Source organism: Macaca fascicularis, chromosome 7 (genome assembly GCF_037993035.2).
Source record: "Macaca fascicularis isolate 582-1 chromosome 7, T2T-MFA8v1.1".
NCBI lineage: Eukaryota > Metazoa > Chordata > Mammalia > Primates > Cercopithecidae > Macaca > Macaca fascicularis.
Window position 1 is genome coordinate 25,304,631 of NC_088381.1, and position 20,001 is coordinate 25,324,631.

The 20,001-nt window shown below is 38.2% G+C and overlaps 1 protein-coding gene across 15 annotated transcripts in view; it reads right to left on the minus strand.

Moving 5' to 3' along the window:
* Positions 1 to 14,838, minus strand: part of CEP152 (centrosomal protein 152) — a 73,750-nt gene extending 58,912 nt beyond the window's left edge. For 7 of the 15 annotated variants that reach the window (XM_065547912.2, XM_015452804.4, XM_005559495.5 and 4 more), the window contains exons 1-5: positions 14,720 to 14,838; positions 9,200 to 9,293; positions 1,320 to 1,423; positions 1,033 to 1,102; positions 673 to 951 (exon numbers count right to left, since the gene is read on the minus strand). In XM_065547912.2, the coding sequence (XP_065403984.1) occupies positions 673 to 951; positions 1,033 to 1,102; positions 1,320 to 1,423; positions 9,200 to 9,292 (546 nt within the window). In that variant the 5' untranslated portion in view covers position 9,293; positions 14,720 to 14,838. Of the gene's footprint in view, positions 1 to 672; positions 952 to 1,032; positions 1,103 to 1,319; positions 1,424 to 9,199; positions 9,294 to 14,415; positions 14,515 to 14,719 lie in introns of those variants that run through there. The other 8 variants (XM_073995766.1, XM_073995763.1, XM_005559491.5 and 5 more) reach the window with 4 other exon arrangements.
* Positions 14,839 to 20,001: the final 5,163 nt, after the last annotated feature.

Below are 20,001 nucleotides of genomic sequence, written 5' to 3' on the forward strand. Positions count from 1 at the left end.
TAGAATTAAGAGAAAATAACAACTTAACAGCCCTAAAAAATCCATCCTGTCATTGCGTGACACAGACTAGCTGTTGAGGTATTTGCTGTCATCGAGAAATTCTAAGAAGCAACTAACTATATCCTGAGGTCTTACTTCATTAAACTCTCCCACAGGAAAAACAAGGTTTTTTGTTTTTTCCTTCACATTCATCCTGTCTGCTGTTATATCACCATACAAAACAGATACCAGCTTTGACGTGTTTAACCTAAAATTTGTTATGAGTGGTAAGCAAGAAAACTGAGGAAATTAAATGTCACCTACCCAGAATTACTGCTTTAAAAACTACAATAAGAGACCTGAACATAGCTTCTCACTAAAGCACAGTGCAGTGGTAGAAGCAGCAGTAAACGAGGACAGTTATTCTTTGGCAGACTTAACTTTTAATGTTTAATCAACTGTGTCCAAAGAGCCTCTATTTTAAACTTCCGACTTAAGATCATGATTGTATTAGACTGTAAACAGAAAATACCATGACTAATTCACCATAAACCTGCATAAGTGCCCTCTCAGAACTTTGTGTGGTTACATCACCTTACCATTGCACTCACATACATTTCCTGAACACATACAAACATCACGCAAATGTGTGTGCACACACACAAGTTCCTCAAAGTCAAGTTTTTACAATACCTGAAAATGGTTCCATTGAGGATCTGAAAATTTAATTACATTGGTTGGTTGGTTATTAAATTCCTGCTTCTGACCATTGGTATACGGCCTAAAGTTTTCAGGAAGGTGATATAAATCAGTCTGTTCACATTTACTTGGAGGACTATAACCACTTCCACCTTCATCTCCACCTTCTTCAGGATGGTACACAGGATGTCGGTCTTCAGTTTTACTTCTGTTTTCTTCCCAGACATTGCCACATTTTTCTCCAGCATATGAACTCTGAATTTCATTATAGTCCTATTAGATAACAAGAGTAAAACAAAAGCACGAAGATCCATTCCCACCCTCATCAACGTCACCATCACACCAGATACTTACATTTACACTTTGAGATTTGGGCAGCATTTGCTCATTCCAGCTCATCTCCAATTGCTCAGGATGATGTGGTCTTGAGAAAAAGGAATACTTTCGATTTAAAGCCTATCATTTATTTGTACATAGATAACACAAAGAACCCCAAGATTTTAACATTTTTCCCTCCAACCTTCACCCAAAATTTTAAGAATCAATTTATAATTTTATAATCATGTAATTATTAATCTTCATCAAAAGAAAAAGACTTATAGAATTGCAATATACACGTGAAAGTGCCTTCAGCTGCTTACTGTCTGTCTGTGCCATCCTCGCTGCAGTCCGAATACTGGGGCTCGGGAGAGGAGAGGTCGTCATCCAGCATGTCATGGGGAAGGTCTGTGAGTAACTGCTGCAACTGAGTCAAAAGGGCTGCATCAATATCACACCAACTTAAACACGAGACACCAAGCCAAAGCTGCCTTGGAACGAGTGGGTTTTTACTGTAGAGGTCAAAGAAGTTCGTAATTCCCTCCTTTAACTAACTTCTTAAGTACCACACAAATTATATTCATCATTTCACTTGGGTAAAGGGGAACGCATAATTTTAGGATTTATATCAGAAGCCTTTTTTTTTTTTTTTAAACAAAGGTCTAAGATTTAAATACACATACAGTAGAATTAAAAAACCTTTTTGTGGAAACACAGCAAGTCACAATAATGGTACAATCAACGTATTATGTTATCACAGGGCAGGCAGACTAAGTCTCAGAATGCTGTTTTACCAGTAATCAGACCCTGGGGAATTGTCAATTAGACGTCCCACAGGGAATGTGAGTAGCCAGATGCACTCTGGCCAGGTGATGAGAACAGCAGCAGCAGCAGGTGGCCTAGAAGCCCTTAAATGCTCTGATAATGTAGAAACCCGTGGAAACCCGGGGGAGTCACTAATTAGTAGAGATCTAATTCCAAAGATGAAAAGATACACAATACTCTGCTCTCATACAACATCTGCGTAAAAGAAGAGTTGGAAGACTGTTTTCTATAGATAGCACATGCAAAAGCATAACACTACACCTGATATTAAATATTTGATTTATCTCTATTATTTTCTAGAAAAAAAATCAGTTTTAGCATTCTGCTTATTATATAAACTAGACAGACAAAGTTAATTCATTCAAATTTCAAATATGATAAAAAGATGAATAAATCAGCTATTCTGTAAGACATAATTCAGTAACTTTTAGGATTTCCATAACTATCTACAATTGTCTTTCTTCAAAACCCAATATAATAATATTACCCTAAAAATCCCATTATATATATATCTTAAATTAAGTAACAATTAGAAGATCAAATATTATGTTACTAAATACTTTTTTGGGAAACTGTTTCTAATTACTTCTCTTTAAGAAAGTAAGCACCAGTTTAATTAACAACTTGATTACATCCCTCCAAAGTACATAAATCAAACCCATAACATTATGCAAGTGGATTTTAAAGACCTTAAATACTCTGTAAAACCTTTCAGGAAAAAAAAAAAAATGAGATGCTCCCTGGTCTATAGCAGGTTATTTTTTTTCCACTTTACCTGTCATTAATACAAAAGAAATGAAATGTGGCCATAAAACATATCTGAGTATAATGTTAAGAATTACAAAAAAAAAAAAAAGAAAAACTTTCTTAAACAAAATATGTACAGTAAAAGTTAAATATATTTTATGGGAGGTCTGAAAGGAATGCCCCAAATTCTTAACTGAGCTTTGGTGAAATAAAATTTGGAAATCGGAATAGAGTATGTTGGAGCCACATGGGTGGGAATACTTCTTCATCTATATTTATTTCTCATATTCACTGGATGGGTTTTTTTTTTAAGGTTTTCTCAATCCATTTTTTTTTTAAAGATGCAACAAGAGAAAGATACTTTCTTCAATGAAAAGTTATCTTCATCTTTAAATCTGTTTAATGCTAACATGAACACGCAAGACCCTCATGTATTGTATTGCTCACCTCCACATGCAAGGTACTTGAAAAATCATTTTGAGAATTAGCCATATCAGAGTTGACTGAGAGATATAAAAAACAAGAAATACAAAAGACACAATATGAAAAACAAAACAGGACAGATCAACATATTTGTATATGACATGCCTCAAATGAAAGGTAACAAAGCAATTCCACAAAGACACAAATGCACTAGAGAAAAAAATCGCATCTATGAAGTCTTTTAAAAGTAGTACCACTTGTTGTCTATAATCATGCATCACTGCTTTAAGGCAAAAGACTACCCCCACATGTTACACAAGGAAAAATAAAACAAAACAAATCTTTTATACCTATATTAAGTAAAGACTTCTGAACAGAAAGAATATTTTTTTCTAAATCTTCAGTGAGGTTCAAGTATACAGCCTTAAAATTCAGGGGTGCCTTTTATTCCCCCACACAAAAACAAAAAAACTACATAATAATTCAGCAGTTATTGTAGCTTTGTGACACTACAAAATTGGCATCCACAGAGAAAAATGAATTTGAGTATAAGCAATCAGCTAATCAAAATGCTTCTGGATCCACATATAAACATCAACTAGCAAAATCATCCCTAGAGCATTTAGAGTCTTGCAAGATATCTTACATATATGCTAACATTTTAAAATTCATCTTCAAAAAATTTATCCATCAAGTTCTTTGGCATAGCCGGGTCATATTCCCTGGCTTCTATAAGTTTCAGGGCTGAGAAAAGCTAAATGAAGTCGTCCTAAATAAGGCCATTCAGGAATAAAATCCATCCTCCAGTGTTTCCATTTCCCAGGATCAAAGTGTGCCCTCCTCATATACACTGTGAAATTGCTTTTTGGTCACTGAACCCTGTGCAATAAAACACAAAATTGCCATATCTAGTTATGCATGTTACCTGTTACCAAATAGAGAAATTTAGAAACTATAAATTTTCCTTATTAAAGATCTATCAAACCTCCAAATACAGATTCAAGAACAGAAATAACAATCGTTATAAATGATAAGACTTAATACTAGTCATTAATTTAAAATTCATCAGACTGCTTTTTGGCTGCAAGCAGCAATCTCAACAGGATATTACTGTGCATTAACTGAGTTTAAAAATTTAACAGATACCTTCCCTATAAAAAAGATAATTTACCACTGTAAAGCTTCACTTGAAATAAATTCAGAATCATTCTATAAACTCCTCTCCCTTTCTACTTCACATATTTCTTTCTTAAAAAGAAAAAAAAAGAGCATTTTACTCAAAGAACTTTGTTAACAAAACACTTTGCAATAACCCACGTAGAACATACAAAAGCCTACATTCAGGGGCAAATGTAAAACAGAGAACATGTAAACCTTCTGTTAGGATTTTCAACTTAAATTAACTAAACAGATTATCTTCAGAGCCTATAATCCTCAATATTCATGAAGGCAAGAGGCCTCAAATTACAAACCATACAATAATCTTCTCCCAAGAGAAAGAGTAGCAAATGGAATACCTAACGGTCATATTCCCTTTGAGCAGGTGACCTCTTAGTACACGTCTAAAAAGATTCTGATATTTTCAACTATGAATTATTAAATAATGCTTTCATGGATACACGCTAAATGTAAACAAATACTAGCTTTACAACTCCCTCTAGTGGAAACAAAATATCGAAATGTTTCCGTAATTACATCAAACAAGGCAGTTAAAAAGTGGAAGAAGGGTGGTCAGGAGATCGAGACCACCTGGCTAACACGGTGAAACCCCGTCTGTACTAAAAATACAAAACATTAGTGGTGGGCGCCTGTAGTCCCAGCTACTCGGGAGGCTGAGGCAGGAGAATGGCGTGAACCCGGGAGGTGGAGCTTGCAGTGAGCTGAGATCCAGCCTCTGCACTCCAGCCTGGGCGGCACAGCGAGACTCCGTCTCAAAAAAAAAAAAAAAAGTGGAAGAAAGGCTACACAATGGAAACCTTGCCTCTAAAATACGTGATGCCAAGCTCAATGGAGCTTTATTATTCTATTAGAGAAGTACCGATATAGAAACCAAGTCAGTATTGCCAGGTGCAAGCTTCTATCTGCCACCTGCTACTTAAAACATCTACCTTTCTACTCAAGATCATTTTCAAAGATGTCATCACTAAATGACCCGTCATCAGCAAATACTATCTTGATATCATAGATTACCAAGTATTTCTGCCCCAAATCACCAGCTCCAGAACATATACACACATAAACAGATAATTTTACTATCTAGAACCAACAACCACCACAGAGCTACTTCTGGTGACACTGCAGAAAGTACACGTCTACTCCAGCTGACTGTGAGAGTCCAAAATGGCAATCTTCTTTAAGCTGTGGCTTTACCAGCAACTAAGAGGCTTAAAACAAGCATTCCTATTACAAAAAGACCTTTATCTGGGGCTGGGCACGGTGGCTCACGCCCGTAATCCCAGCACTTTGGGAGGCCAAGGCAGTTGGATCACCTGAGGTCAGGAGTTCAAGACCAGCCTGGCCAACATGGCAAAACGCCGTCTCTACTAAAAATACAAAAAAAATTAGCCAGGCATGGTGGCCCATGCCTCTAATCCCAGCTACTTGGGAGGCAGAGGCAGGAGAATCGCTCAAACCCGGGAGGCAGCACCAGCCGAGATTGCACGATTGCACTCCAGCAAGGGCAACAGAGCGAGACTCCATCTCAAAAAAAAAAAAAAAAAACTATCTCTGTAATATCTGACTGTGCAATCACAAGTATAGTGACTTTAAGTGAAGAGTATTTTTGCAAAGTCACATCGTTACATTATGAATGAGTTAATACAAGAGCTTCTGAATTATTTTCTGGGACAGCTTTATAAAGAAAAGTTTGCTTTGGATGAGATCTCCTCCTTAGCAAGAACGACAAGTATTATCAGCAGCTCTCAAGAGTACAATCAGAAAGTAATGTCCTCCAGTAAGTTAGGAGAAACATAAGTAATGTGTGACAATTAATGGATATTAACCGACATGATACATATCTCTATGATGTCATCACCCTCGCTGATCTGCACCTTAATCTGCTCTGTCAACTATTTATAAGAGATGGAGTTTCAGTTAAAACACTGTGAGAAGCTGTGGTTTATGTACCTCTCTACCATGCATTTATGCCTTGACCCACAGTGGACCAACTTAATGTACCATTAAGAGTTGCAGCACTTTAGAAATAGATTATAGGACTTTTTTTTTTACAAAATTCTTGTTTTTTGTTTGCTTGTTTTTTGTTTTTTTTGGCTTTTTGGGTTTTTTGCAAAATATGAGTCTATTCGTGATGGTCTCTGGCTTGAGATCCACTGGTCTAAATATCCTCTAAATATTGAATAACGTATTTACTAAATCCTTTCCTTTTTCTGAATGTTAAAGGCACTTTCTCCATTTGATCTTCAATGCTAACAGTGGAGAGAATAGAAATGGAAAAGGCTAAATCATAATTGTAAAGCTGCTCATTAGGATGGCATGAAGGTTGGAATGGTGTATTCACTGGGATATGGGCACATGTGGACAAAATCCCAACTGGCACCAAAGCAACAAAATTAAACACAGCTTGGAAAAACATGCTGTATTAGCAACTGGCCTTTCATCCCAGACAGTGAAAATCAGGACTATCCAACCATGTACCAAGAGAGGCTCTCACAAACCCTTAGCAGGATAGACTATGAGTCAGATGCGGTATGCCTGGTAAGCCTTATAGCACATCATCAGGGATAAAGGCATTCCTCCCACGTCAGCGAATTGAACACAAAGTGATTCACTAAGTAGAGAAAGCAATATGCATTAGCCCACTGCTAACAGTTATAACCTAGCCACAATCCCAAAGCCGCAGTCCCAAAGCTACCAACCAGGTAGACAGGAAAAAACAGCTTTTTTTCTTTAATCTCTTAAGGCTGTGAGCCATTCGGCTATTGCTGGGTCAGGAAGACTGAGACAGTTAAAAAGCCTTCTAGATACACATGCAAGCTTGGGTTTGACCACCCAATTTATTACTTTAACTTGTAGTGACAAAGTATACATACAGCTGAAGATTTGTGAACAGTTCTGAAGTTTGTCACTAAAAGCTGAACCTCTCTAGCCTCTAATCTGTTTTCCTTGCAGCAATTATTTTTTAAAGTAAAAATATTTTTATTAGCATGAAGTTTTTTACAAATTTAACCATAATCATCATGTTAGAGCCAATTTAGCTATATATCCTTCCACTCTGCTGGAAATACTCATTCTTAGATACTTGATCTTTCAAGAACAACTTTTCCCCTGAAATTCCCTATCCCAGCGTACAATCTATCAAAGAAGTGATCTCAAATAGCTATTTTCTATATTATCTAGAATTCATTGCCTCCTTGACTAGTATTCCCTCTAAAATTTTAACCACACAATACACTGGCAGTAAGCTCTAACACTCTACCTATCTCTCTAATATATTTCTCAATGAAAAATCACCTGTCAAAATATTTTTTCTTCTTTACAGTAGTGATTACTTAAACTGACCCTCTCAAGAATCCCAGTGGCTAAACCCCAGCCAACTATCCAAGCCCAGTCATGAAAACCTCATGCTGCAGGTTCAAAGTAACAGAAAATCCTCATTCCCATCCTTGCCACAACAATTGTTGTGAGGAGCCCTGCCAAAATCCAGAAACCCTCTCCAGGGTCATAAACTCAAATGCCCTCAGGGACCTGGCAGAGAATTTACCAGAGTGAAGCAGGCAGGTCTGAGTGCATAAGCCCATGTCTGTGTGAGAAGTGGGGACCGTGGCCAGCTGGGGAAGGAGAGCCACTGCTCAGCTCCAGCCCGCCTGCTGCCATGTGCAAATACAGGCCAGGTGTGGCCAGAGCTTTGGATGTTTTTTAGATAAGCCAGAGAATCTGCAGTGCTGCATAAAATTTTTGAATCTTCAAATACAGATTCAATTTTTTAAAAGACAATACCTGTCTATGAACCAAATCCAGCAAGTTGCCAGCTTTCTATCTCTGCCATAATTCTACCACCAGTCACATGAACAACGGTCAACTGACCCTATTCCTTGCTTCCTATTAATACTAATGGTCCCCAAAAACTATTAAAGATTTCTTTACATGTTGGAAAATGGGTCATATAAAAAATAGTGTCAGGACAAAAGAAGCCTTTTATCACAGATAATCAAGAAATTTGACTTACACTAAAAACAACCAAAACAACTAACTTGACTTCCACCAATAACACTACTACTGCTGCTATTACTATTGCCACCATTTACTGAACACTTGCTATGTGCCACATATTCTGCTAAACACTTTATATATAAATAATATGGTCTCTCCCTTTTATTCTTTTCCTTCTATAATCTATTCACCATGCAGCCTTCTGAAAGATCTTCAAAAATATGATATCACTTTTCCCTGCTTAAAATCCTCCACTGGCTTCCCATTGCTCTAAGAATAAAATACAAACACCTTATCATGGCTTTCCATGATCTGACAGCCACATCCACCACCCAGCACTGGCTTATATGTACCCAATACCATGGCCTTCTGGCTGCGCCACAGATACACGGGTCTCTTCCCAACTTCCCAGCTTACAGTCTTTGGTGTTTTGGCCTAGACTGCTCTTCGTCAGGCTTCGGCATAGCTGGTTCCTTCTCATAAGTCAAGTCTCAGCTCAACTATTGCCTCCTCCCACAGACCTTCCCTCACCAGCCCATCTACAGCAATCCCCTACCAATTGCTTTCATAGCACTCCAGTTTGTTTTCCTGTCATTTATCAATGATATATTATCACTCACTCAAATTACTTTACTCACTTGTTTACTTGCTTATTGTCTGCCATCCCACTAGGATGTAAACTACCCAAAGCAAAGAGCCTTGTCAGACTTATTCATGGCAATGTTACAAGCACCTAGAAACTAACCTGCCACTTCCAAAGTCTACTATTACCTCCTAAATGAAAAGAAAAATTTAACCATTTATCTGATGGCATTATTCACGTTGTGTTTTATTCCTGCCTCAAAAACAGAAGCATTCCACTTACCCACCTTTTCAGTCTAAATAGCAAGCAGAGTTTAGGGTTGTTTTTTAAAAAAAAAAAAAAATCCAAATCCCTTCAAAATGACACAATATGATATACTTTTGATCAAGAAATAAAACTTGTTAAAGACTGGGTTTAGGGTCTCTCTCTCTTTTTTTTTTTTTTTTAACAACTTACCTCTTTCTCTCTTTCATAGTCCTCTTTGTCATATTCCTCATCTTCATTTTGCGCTGGTAGTGCCACACTGCCAAAGTCTAATGACATGGTCATCCTGTGGGAAGGGGAAGATGTTTGGTTTCTGAATATTCCATAAAATCTCCCCAGAACAAACTACATAAGAGATGCCATACATACACAGAGTGAAAAGACAGAAACAGACTGGGAGAACATATGTATAACTCCATTATGGCCAATACAAATAATTGCGATTCATAGAAAATAGCTATATGACAGCAATTCATGGAAAAGAAAAAAATGCAAATCGGTAATAAAACTATGAATAGACCTTTCTAGTGGTCTGAAAAGTATAAGTTAAAACAGTAAGATTTTTTGTCCACATAAAAAATGACAATAGTAATAAACTAGAAATGTGCCAAATGTAAAAATCTTATAAGCTCAAACAAAATTTCAAATGTGATATATTAAACATGGAACAGGCAGTACCCTAATTGCTTCATTTTTTTTTTAATATCAGAAATCCAAATATCATGCTTTACAAGAAGAGGGCCCCTAAATCATGAGTAACTGCTACCCAGAAACCATTTACAATTCAGTAAATGCCATAGAGTGCGCAACAAAATATAAGTCTTAAATGTCCTCCTCTTAAGCTTGATAAAATCAGGTTCTGGCAATACACTCAGGAAAAACAGAAGTGAAGGCTGTGAAGCTCCACCACTGTGGACTTCCAATTCCAAAAGCAACAGCAAGAGTTCCCTGGGGAGCAGTCACTGCTGCGGCAGAAGCAGCAGCAGGAAATGGGTTTTCAACTACTTACGGTCAAAAAAGCTGCTGCTGATTTAAATTATACTTAGGGATCCTGACACTACACATAAACCCCTTAGAACTTCAAAGCTCTGAACAATCCCAACAAAAAAAAAAAGTAGGCAGGTGTCATCAATTACCTGGCCTAACACTGCCCTCCATTCAGTCCACTGTCATTCATGCCAATGAAACACACTTGGATGTGAGCCTGAGCCACAACTCATTCACTACATCTTTCAAGCTCTAAAATGTCATTAAATTGGAAGTAAAATCAGAAGCATAGAGACCCAGCAATCCAAATGCATTTTACCATAAAGAACTTAGCTCCCTCATCTTAACAGGTAAGAACTATATCACAAACTTTTGTGGAAGCTCTAGAGTAGACAATACCCCATTTCATCAGATCTAAGACGTCTTTGATTCTATGATGCAGTTCCATTTGTAGCAGAAGGAACAAGATGTAGGCAATCAAATTATGACATAACATTAATTTTAGGATGCAGTCTATGTTGTAGATATTAAAGTGTGAAAAGAAAATGTGCAAGCTAGACTAGATGAATATGGTATTAAAGATTAACACACATGAATTTCAGTGGTGAAAATCCCCCTATGTCAAGTTTTTGTTTTTCAAAGACTGAGTTATGTTTCTTGGCCAACCTCTAATTTGCTGTCTACCTTCTAATCCCTTCCTCTCTGGTCCTTACACCCAACCCGTCCCTTTCAACTCATATCAACTCAGACTCTTTACATCAACTTAAAACCCTCCAGCCTCTGCTTCTCAGACCACACCTACTCCCTTCTACCCTTGTGCCAGGGCTAAAGGGGGAAGAGACATGCATATTGAGGAAAATAAATCTAAGTCCATCTATAAGATGCCTTTTGTATATCAACATAAGATGAAGATATGAGTATGGTAAAGAGCCTATAATATGAAATGGTGAGAAAAAACACACAATCACAAGTCCCTAGATTTTTTTTCTACTATTGCAAATGGACTTAATAGCGTAGAGAACACTATATATGAATAATGAAAATACTAGCCCAATTAAATCCCATCTCCTTAAAAGAGATGAAATTAAACTGGACCTTAAAGACATTCCTGAATCCTCCAGGCAGAAAAAATCCTTTCTGCTTCTGAATTCTGTGTCTTCTACCTCTCTTTCATTTAAATACAAATACAAGACAAAATACGGAATTTGGGTTAATTTCTCCTGAAGTTAGAGAAAGGAGGTTGGTTCCAATCCTTTATTAACCTGCCATCAACTGATGTTGATTATTGAAAAAGAACATTAAGATTTATAAGAGCCTATTGCTAAAAATGTAGCTACTAATAATTTTAAATACAGAGCTACTTTTTCTCAGATAACGAATACTTACGTTATTGTTTTTAAAGAGAATGTAAAATATCAAAGCATATATCTTTAATGTTATTTTAAATCCAAAACACGGTATTACCAAAGTCTCCCCCACTGAAGAAAAAAAGGTGTAAGTTTTCCTTATGAGAACTATAAACTATGAAAGGCTTTAAGAAATGATTTCAGATATAAAGAGAAATCTGATCAACTTACATGGTTAAAAATATATATACTAAAAAGGTAATACATATTTTAAATGAGACTAAAATAAAAGCTAATACTTTAACTTATTAATCACCACTCATTATCACTGCTACCAGAGACTTTAGTATAATATTCAGAACAGCAAAAGAGACAGCTTTAAAAAAAAAAATAGCAAGATAGCAAACCCAAAAGCCATAAAGAAAAATGTGATGGAAACCTAACCACAAAAAAACAAAACTTTGTTTAAGGCAAAAGACATCATTAACAAGTCAAATATTGTGTATGAAAAAATACAGCCAGGCACTGTGGCTCAAGCCTGTAATCCCAGCACTTTGGGAGACCGAGGCGGGAGGATCACGAGGTAAGGAGATCGAGACCATCCTGGCTAACATGGTGAAACCCCGCCTCTACCAAAAATACAAAAAAATCAGCCGGGCGTGGTGGTGGGCGCCTGTAGTCCCAGCTACTCGGGAGGCTGAGGCAGGATAATGGCGTGAACCCGGGAAGCGGAGCTTGCAGTGAGCCGAGATCACACCACTGCACTCCAGCCTGGGCAACAGAGCGAGACTCCATCCCCAAAAGAAGAAAAGAAAAGAAAAAGAAAAAAAAGAAAAAATACATCACTAACAAAGTCCAGAAAAATAAGAATCAGAAAAATATTTGCAAAGCACCTCACAAAGTCCCAACATAAAATTCTTAAAAAGACAGACAATCCAATATAAACTTGGGCGACTGATATGACAATTTATTTTAAAAAGTGTAAATCAATTAGTTTGAAAAGATGCTTAAGCTCGTGATGTTTCAAAAAAGTGTCATTTAAACAACAATATGCCACTTTCAACAACCACTAGATTGAAAAAAAAAAAAAATTATCAACCAGTGGTGACTATTTTGTATTTTGTATGGCTCATGAGTTGCTGGTGAAAATATGAACTGCTAAACCATCTTGAAAACTATCAAAATTAATATATTGAAAATGAACATTTGCACTAGTAAAATTATTTTTGAATTTGTCATACTATACCACTAGTAAAAATAATGAAAATTTTCTATATCTATTGACTCAAGGCTGACCACTTAAGAAATCAAGATGCAGAATAAGTGTACAGTATGTTTTGGTTTTCTTTTTCAGTAGCAGTCTGGTAGACTTTCTTCCTAGATAACTTTTTCTGAACCCTTAACAAGACTACAAAAAGTATGTCCTGTTGTTACACTCAGATGGATGCTCTGACCCAGCATTTCTTTCGTTGTCCCTGATTTTCTCTGCCCTCCTTGCAACAAAACCAATCAGTGTTTATTTAGACAAAAGATTACAAAGCAAAAGTAGTATTGTTTTCACCTCATCTAATAAACTATAAGCACCCTGAAGGCAGAATTAAAATGTATCTACCCGCTTGCACATGGTAGGCACATAACAAATATTTGTTGACTGAATATGATACAGGCATGTTACCTTATAGGAATTCATTATTTCAATAAAATTTTATTGAATACCCACTGTGTTCCAGATCACATCCTAGATACATCTAAAACATGGTACCAGCCATGAGGAGCTCACTGTCTCTGCTCATCCTCTCTTAGAGCCACTGATATAAACAGTTACAATAACATATTGTAATAAATTCCGTAGTAGATGAAAGTACAAAGCACAAATTAACTTTTCCTAAGAAGAAAGGATAGTTTAGAGAATTTTTACAGAAAAAAAGAGCTTTTAGATTAGAAATAAATCTTAAAGGACACAATATGGCTATAACTGGCTCTAAGAATGAGGGCACTCATTCAGACAACCTGAACTCAATTCTGGCTCTTTTATTTATCAGCAGTGCAGTCTTGAGCAAACCGTTTCTGCCTCTTCGTTAATGAAATGGGGGTAGAAATAATACCTACTTCAAAGATTGATTCTGAGGATTCACAAGATAATACATGTAAAGTAATTAGCACTATGTACCAATCAATACATTCTCGTTTTATTATTATTATGACATGATTACTGATGAATAGGAGTCTGACAGCTACCGAAGAGGTTACGGGAATAAAGAGGATTCCGCATATCTGAGAAAAGGTGAGTGTGCAGCCTATGAGAAATGTCACTTCAAATAATGCAACTTCCTATGGAACAAAAATGCCACCCTCCTTCAAGATGCCTTTCCAAGCCTGTTCCCCCATAGAATAAGCCACTCCTTTGCACTTTCAGACTGTATGTCTTATGCTTTTCTTATGGCTTCTACTTCAGCTTCTCTTTAGTTGAGCGCATTCACCTGCCTCGGGAGTGCATGTTCATTGTCACGCACTATGAAGGTATATGGTGATAACAGGCTTAAATCAGACTCGAGTTCATGACTACGATATAGAAAGGGTTATAAACCCCCACAAAAGGGGTCTCTAAGAATTGCACTGGGAGTTGGGAAATTCTACTTACTTGCTGACATAACTCGCCTTCTAGAATGGAAATAGCCAGAGCACACAGCTCAGTTTAGACTTGCAACACCTGGTGGAGGCGCCCTATTCATTCATTCAACAATTTACCAAGCACTGTTCAAGATTACAAAGTTTAACGGGACGTGATGGAGGGAAAGAAAATAGACATATAAACAAATGATCACAACATCTTGTGATCAGTGCTAATGACAGCACTTTGGACAAATTGATTTGAGTTGCTCAGAGAGCGGAGCGAGTAATGCTAATACACAATAGGCATCCACAGGCTAAGCGAATGACCTTGAGGAACTGTTTGGCGTCAGCTACAGCACTACAAACATGACCAAAGCCACACGGGGCCCATAACCCAGGACTGCTGGCTTTGGGTGCCAGCATCACTTGTACTCGGTCAACACACGTGCACACAGCACCTACTGTGAGCCAGGAGTAACGCCAGGGTGACCAAGGCGGGGTCCGCAGAGTAGGGTCTCGGGGCGACCCCAGCAGTTTGGAAACGAGGCGGGCTTCCCATGTCGCTTCTAAATAGGATATTGGAGGAATGAAGAGGTCTAAATGACACGTTAAAGGTAAAAGCTGAGCCCGCAACTTGCGGGCAGTCCACCACCGCGGGATTTGGGGAGAGGGCAGGTCAGCCCCCGGGGAACCCTCAGCCAGGATCCCGAGGACCCCGCAACTCCTCTAACCCCAGGTCCAAGCCCACCCGTGAATCAGAACTCACCAGAGGCCACGGAGGCTGTTACCGCGAGGAAACTCTAGCCCTGGCGGAAGACCAACTTCTAGCAAACCCCCTTACCCTGGTTGTAGTCCACTAGCGCCTTCCTAGTCACAACCGAACCCACGGGGCGGAGGCCCTTAAGGAGCAGTCGCCTCCTTCAATCGCCGACTAGAAGCTCGCCCGGTGGGCGGAGCCGTGCCGGCTCGGGGCAGAGCGAGGAAGCAGAAGTCTCCGCCTTCCTCAAGCTTGGTTGAGAAGTCCGCCCGCAGTTGCAAAGTACGGCTGTTTGAAAGCGGGCGCCAGAGGTGGCGGGAAGCTCCCCCTGTGCGTCCATTGGTGAATTCGTAAGCCAATTACGAGGAAGTTACTCTGGAGTGGGCGGGCTGATCGGTTGCCTAGAGACGCCGAGGCGCTTTGCCCGCTACCTTCCGCCAGGGTGCACCGGCCTTACCGGGACCCCTTGCCCCTTTGGTAGCGGAGACTGCAGAGGTGACTCGTGCCTCCTACGCTTCAGCACACAGAATCCCGCAGATTCCCCACCGAACTCTTGCCTTAGAGGTTTTTTGCATTTGCCCTTCTTGTTTTCTAAGGCACCTGCTTCCCCATTACCTAACAGCCTTAGATGTTCTGCTTTGTCTTCTATCTTACTAGGTGCCGCTTTGTTTACATTTTTGCTTCTTTAAACTGATAAGATGGCACATTTGTCCACGTGTCTGTTCACTATTCTAATTTCCTCGGGTGTAAGTGTTCTTGTCCCTTAGGTGTATATTATTAACCTGCCCCTAAAGACAGCGCCACCCAGTCTTCAGTGAAGCCCAGTACTGTGTCTATCTTCTCTGGCTGAAACAGTTCCAGTGAATAATAAAGGAATTGGTGGCAGCAGGTTCACATATCCTTTCAACTCTTTCCCATGTGTACTGGCGTGGAGTAAAATGGCTGTTCGAGGCTCTTCATAATGTGGCTAGTTTTCCTTTGCTACTTCACCATCCACCCCCATGCCTACACTGACCCCTGTAACCCCATAAACTGGTATAGAGTTTGGCAAATAACAGGTAATTTAATCCACTGTAATAGAATGAATGAAATCACAGGCTGAGCTAACAATGGTTCCCAGAGCGCTTTTTTTGTTTCACCTGCTGTGAAAGCTGTTTCTTTCACCTGCATTGCCTCTACCTTAGTTCTCCTCCTACTTAGTTTTCGAGATAGACTATCACCTCTTTTGAAGCCTTTCATGATACACACTCCCTCACTTCGCAGAAATGATCTTTCCTACCTCTGTACACAGTGTATCCTATATATCCTATTATAGTTCTTATATCTACTATAAGTTTTTGTGTGTCTGTTACACTAGTACAATGTGAATATCTTGAAGTACTCACTTTACTTCTTGGGTATCTAACATGTTTCATGACCCTGGTAGGCACTCAAAACAATTACATTAAATGAGAAAATGAATAAATGAACAAATGAACAAATAGATGAAGATTTTGGCAGGGGGGGCGGGCACTAAAAGCAAATAAAAGGCATTCAAGTAAATGGCATTTGTTGAATCCGACCCAAGGCATCTTAGTGAGAATCAAATGCACTTTTCACTTCTCACATCCCACTGAAGTCGATTGGCAAACTTCTGTGCTGAGGGTTATAATGGAGTGCTGCAACAAGAATGCCAGGTGATCCCCATGCACAAACAACTGCTTCTTAGAAGGATGAAAGCATAAAAGGTGTCAGGGGAAACACAGGAGGAGGCAGTGTTTATAATCCTTTACACAGTGCTTTACAGATTGGTAAATTATTTCACAAGCATTATCTCATTCGGTTCTCACTACAACACTGTGGGGGGCCTAGGTATTCCTACCCCATTTTCCAGTTGAAGAAACTTACATAAAAATAAATTAAGTGACTTGTCCAAGGCTACACAGCTAATACAAGGCAGACAGAATTTGAAACCAGGTCCTTTATCTCCAAACCCAGAGCTCATCACTACATACAAAATACTTTAGTGAACCTAGTATATATGTGACAAAGAGGGAAAATAAAGAATAAATCAACCTCCCATCTTGCCATGCCTCTAAAAATGGTTTTTAGTGGAGTTAAGGATATATTCGACTAAATTTTCTTTGACCACGTATCCTGTTTAAGTCCCAGCTTAGGTGCAGGGTAGGACTCCTATGCTCAAGGTACCAACACTTTGAGTTACAAGGTCCTTACATAGAAAGATAAATAATAACAAAAAATGTTTACTAAGCGTAGTAAGAATAGGCAATAATTCTAGGGAAAGTGAACACCTAGGGATGAATCTATCAAGGCAGGTTCGAGGAAGAAGAGAAGGAGAGAGCTCAACAGGCCAGTTGATTGGCATGAGTGAAATCTGAAGGCCAGACCAGCAAAAGTGCAGGAATCTTAAATTTAGAGGTAAGTCTGGAGAAGAAGGCAGGAAGGAGGTAGTCCATAGAAGAGCTTTAAGCCTGGGAGAATAGGAAAGGCATTCTACAGAGGTCAGGTAATGGTGTGCACATCTGAAGAAACACAAGCAGACAGAGGCATTCTGGGATAACAAAGGCAAATGTGGGGGAAGAAAGTAAAACTGCCAAAGATCTCAAATGCGGGACGAAAGGTTATTTGTGAAACGTTTGCTCCATGTTTGCCTTGCATGTTTTAAATGGGCACACCTATGAGCTGGGTGAGACATTTCAAGGGAAAATGTCGCATTATTGATGAGATGGGGTCCCTCCCACTAACAAGCATTTATAAAAGTAAAGCTAAACCATCATTTCTCCTTTTTCCTCCTTTTTGGTGTCAAAGCTATCAGGTCAAAGCAATGCCACCACAGGAGTGCTATCCAAAGTGCTATCATCAAGGAATACTATCCTCAAAGGAACACAGAACTTAGAGTAAGAAGATCTGAGTTCAAGTCCCAGCTCTCCTATCTACTAGCATTGTCCATAACAATTTAACACTCAAAAGCCTCAAAGTCCTTACCTGAAAATTGGGATGATAATACCCACTTCTCAGGATTGTGGCAAAAAAAAGCAAAACAAAAGAGAGATTGTGTGAAACAGCTTTTAAATGTAAAAATATTATTTTCCATTGTGTTTCTAAGTACTATGGCTTATTGGACTAGAGTACACATGGGGGTCTGAGGTAGTTTTCATCCTTCAATCCAATCACGTTGACACTCAGTATTAGCTATCACAAGCACCGTTTGTTGAAATGGCTAGCCTTTATCTATTGAGTTGCTTTGCATCTTTGTCAAAAATCAGTTGGACATATTTGAGTGGTCTGCTTCTGGGTCCTCCATCTTGTTCCATTAACCTATGTATCTATTCCTCCACCAACATCAATACAGTCTTTAAAATGATATAATGTCTTAAAATCAGATGACTCCTCCCACCTTGTTCTTTTTTAAAATTGTTTTAGCTATTCTATTTCCTCTGCCTTTCCACATACATTTTAGAATAATCTATATTTATAAAAATCTTGCTGAAAGTTTGACAGGAAGTCTGTGTATCAATTTGGGGAAGTTGACATCTTTCTTATATTGAAGTTTGTAATGTATGAACACAGTATGCTCTCCATTTATTAGATCTTCTTTGATTTCCTTCATCAGCATTCTGTCATTTGCAGTGTGCGTCTTGTACATATTTTGTTAGGTTTACATGCATGTCCTTTTTAGCAGCTGTAAATAGTATTACATTTTTAATTTTGTGTCTATATGTTCATTGTTAATATATAGAAATGCAATTTAATTTTGTATGTTTATCTTGTATCCTCTAAGCTTTGCTGAACTTAGTTCTAGGAGGGATTTTTTGGTCATTTTTTGAATTTGGGGATTTTGAGGGTTTTTGTAGATCCTTGGAATTTTGCACATAAACAATCAGGTTATCTGCAAATAGGGACAGTTTTATTTCTTCTTTTCTGATCTGTATACCTTTTATTTCCTTTTCCTGTCTTATTGCACTGGCTAGAACTTCCAGTACTATATTCACAAGAATAGTGATAATAGATATCATTGCTTTGCTCCTGATTTTAGAGGGAAATGACTCAGGCCATGATTTTAAGTATAATATTAGTTAGCTGTAGTTTCTTTGTAGATTTTTTTTTAAGACAAGGTCTCACTTTATTGTCCAGGCTGGAGTGCCAGGGCACAGCTATGGCTCACTGCAGTCTTGGCCTCCCAGGCTCAAGTGATCCTCCCACCTCTGCCTCTTGAGTAGCTAGGACTACAGGTGCATACCAATACACCCAGCTAATATTTTTAAAATTTTCTGTAGAGATGGGGTTCTGCCATGCTGCCCAGGCTGGTCTCAAACTCCTGAGCTCAAGCGACTGCCTGCCTTGGCCTCCCAAAGTGTTGGGATTATGGGTGTGAACCACCAGGCATGGCCTCTGTAGATGGTCTTTATTTTTAGTTTACTAAGAATTTTTATCATAAATTGATGTTGAACTGCATCAAATGCATTTTCGGCACCAATTGATATCATGTGGTTTTTCTTCTTTAGCTTCTTAATATAGTGGATTACAGTGATTGATTTTCAAACATTGAACTAGCCTTGTATTCCTGGAATTAACCTTAATTAGTCATATTATGGTACATAATTCTTTTTATATATTGGGGAATACTCCTTGATAATATTTTGTTAATGATTTTTTATCATATTCATAGAGATTTCATCAGTAGTTTTCTTTTTTTTTTTGCTGTTTTTGTCAGTTTTGATGTCAGAGTAATTTTACCTTCAAAATATGAATAGAGAAGTATTTCCTTCACTTCAATTTTCTGGAAGCAATTGTATAGTATTAATGTTATTTCTTCAAATGATAGAATTCTCCAATGAAACATCTGAACCTGGAATTTCTTTTGGGGAGGTAATTGTGAATTCAGTTTTCATAATAGTTATAAAGTTATTCAAATGATCAACTTCAAATTGGCTAAATTGCGGTAGTTTGTACTTTTTGAGGAATTGGTCTATTTCATCTAAGTTGTTGTCAAATTTATATGTGTAGAACTGTGTGTGGCATTCCCCTATTATTCTTTTGATGTTTTCAGAGTCTGTAATGATAAATTCTCTTTCATTCACAGACTAAAACCACTTGTCCCATTAGTAAGACTATGGCAAACTACAGACAATTCATTTGGAACACTAATATGTCGATATTTAAATCTTTTCCACAGATGCAGATGTTATATTTCACATATGTTTGACATAGTGATTTCATATTATAATTTTTGTCGGTCTATAATTCCAATCATAAAAGGTAACAGGGTCAGGTTTGTTACTTTTCCATAT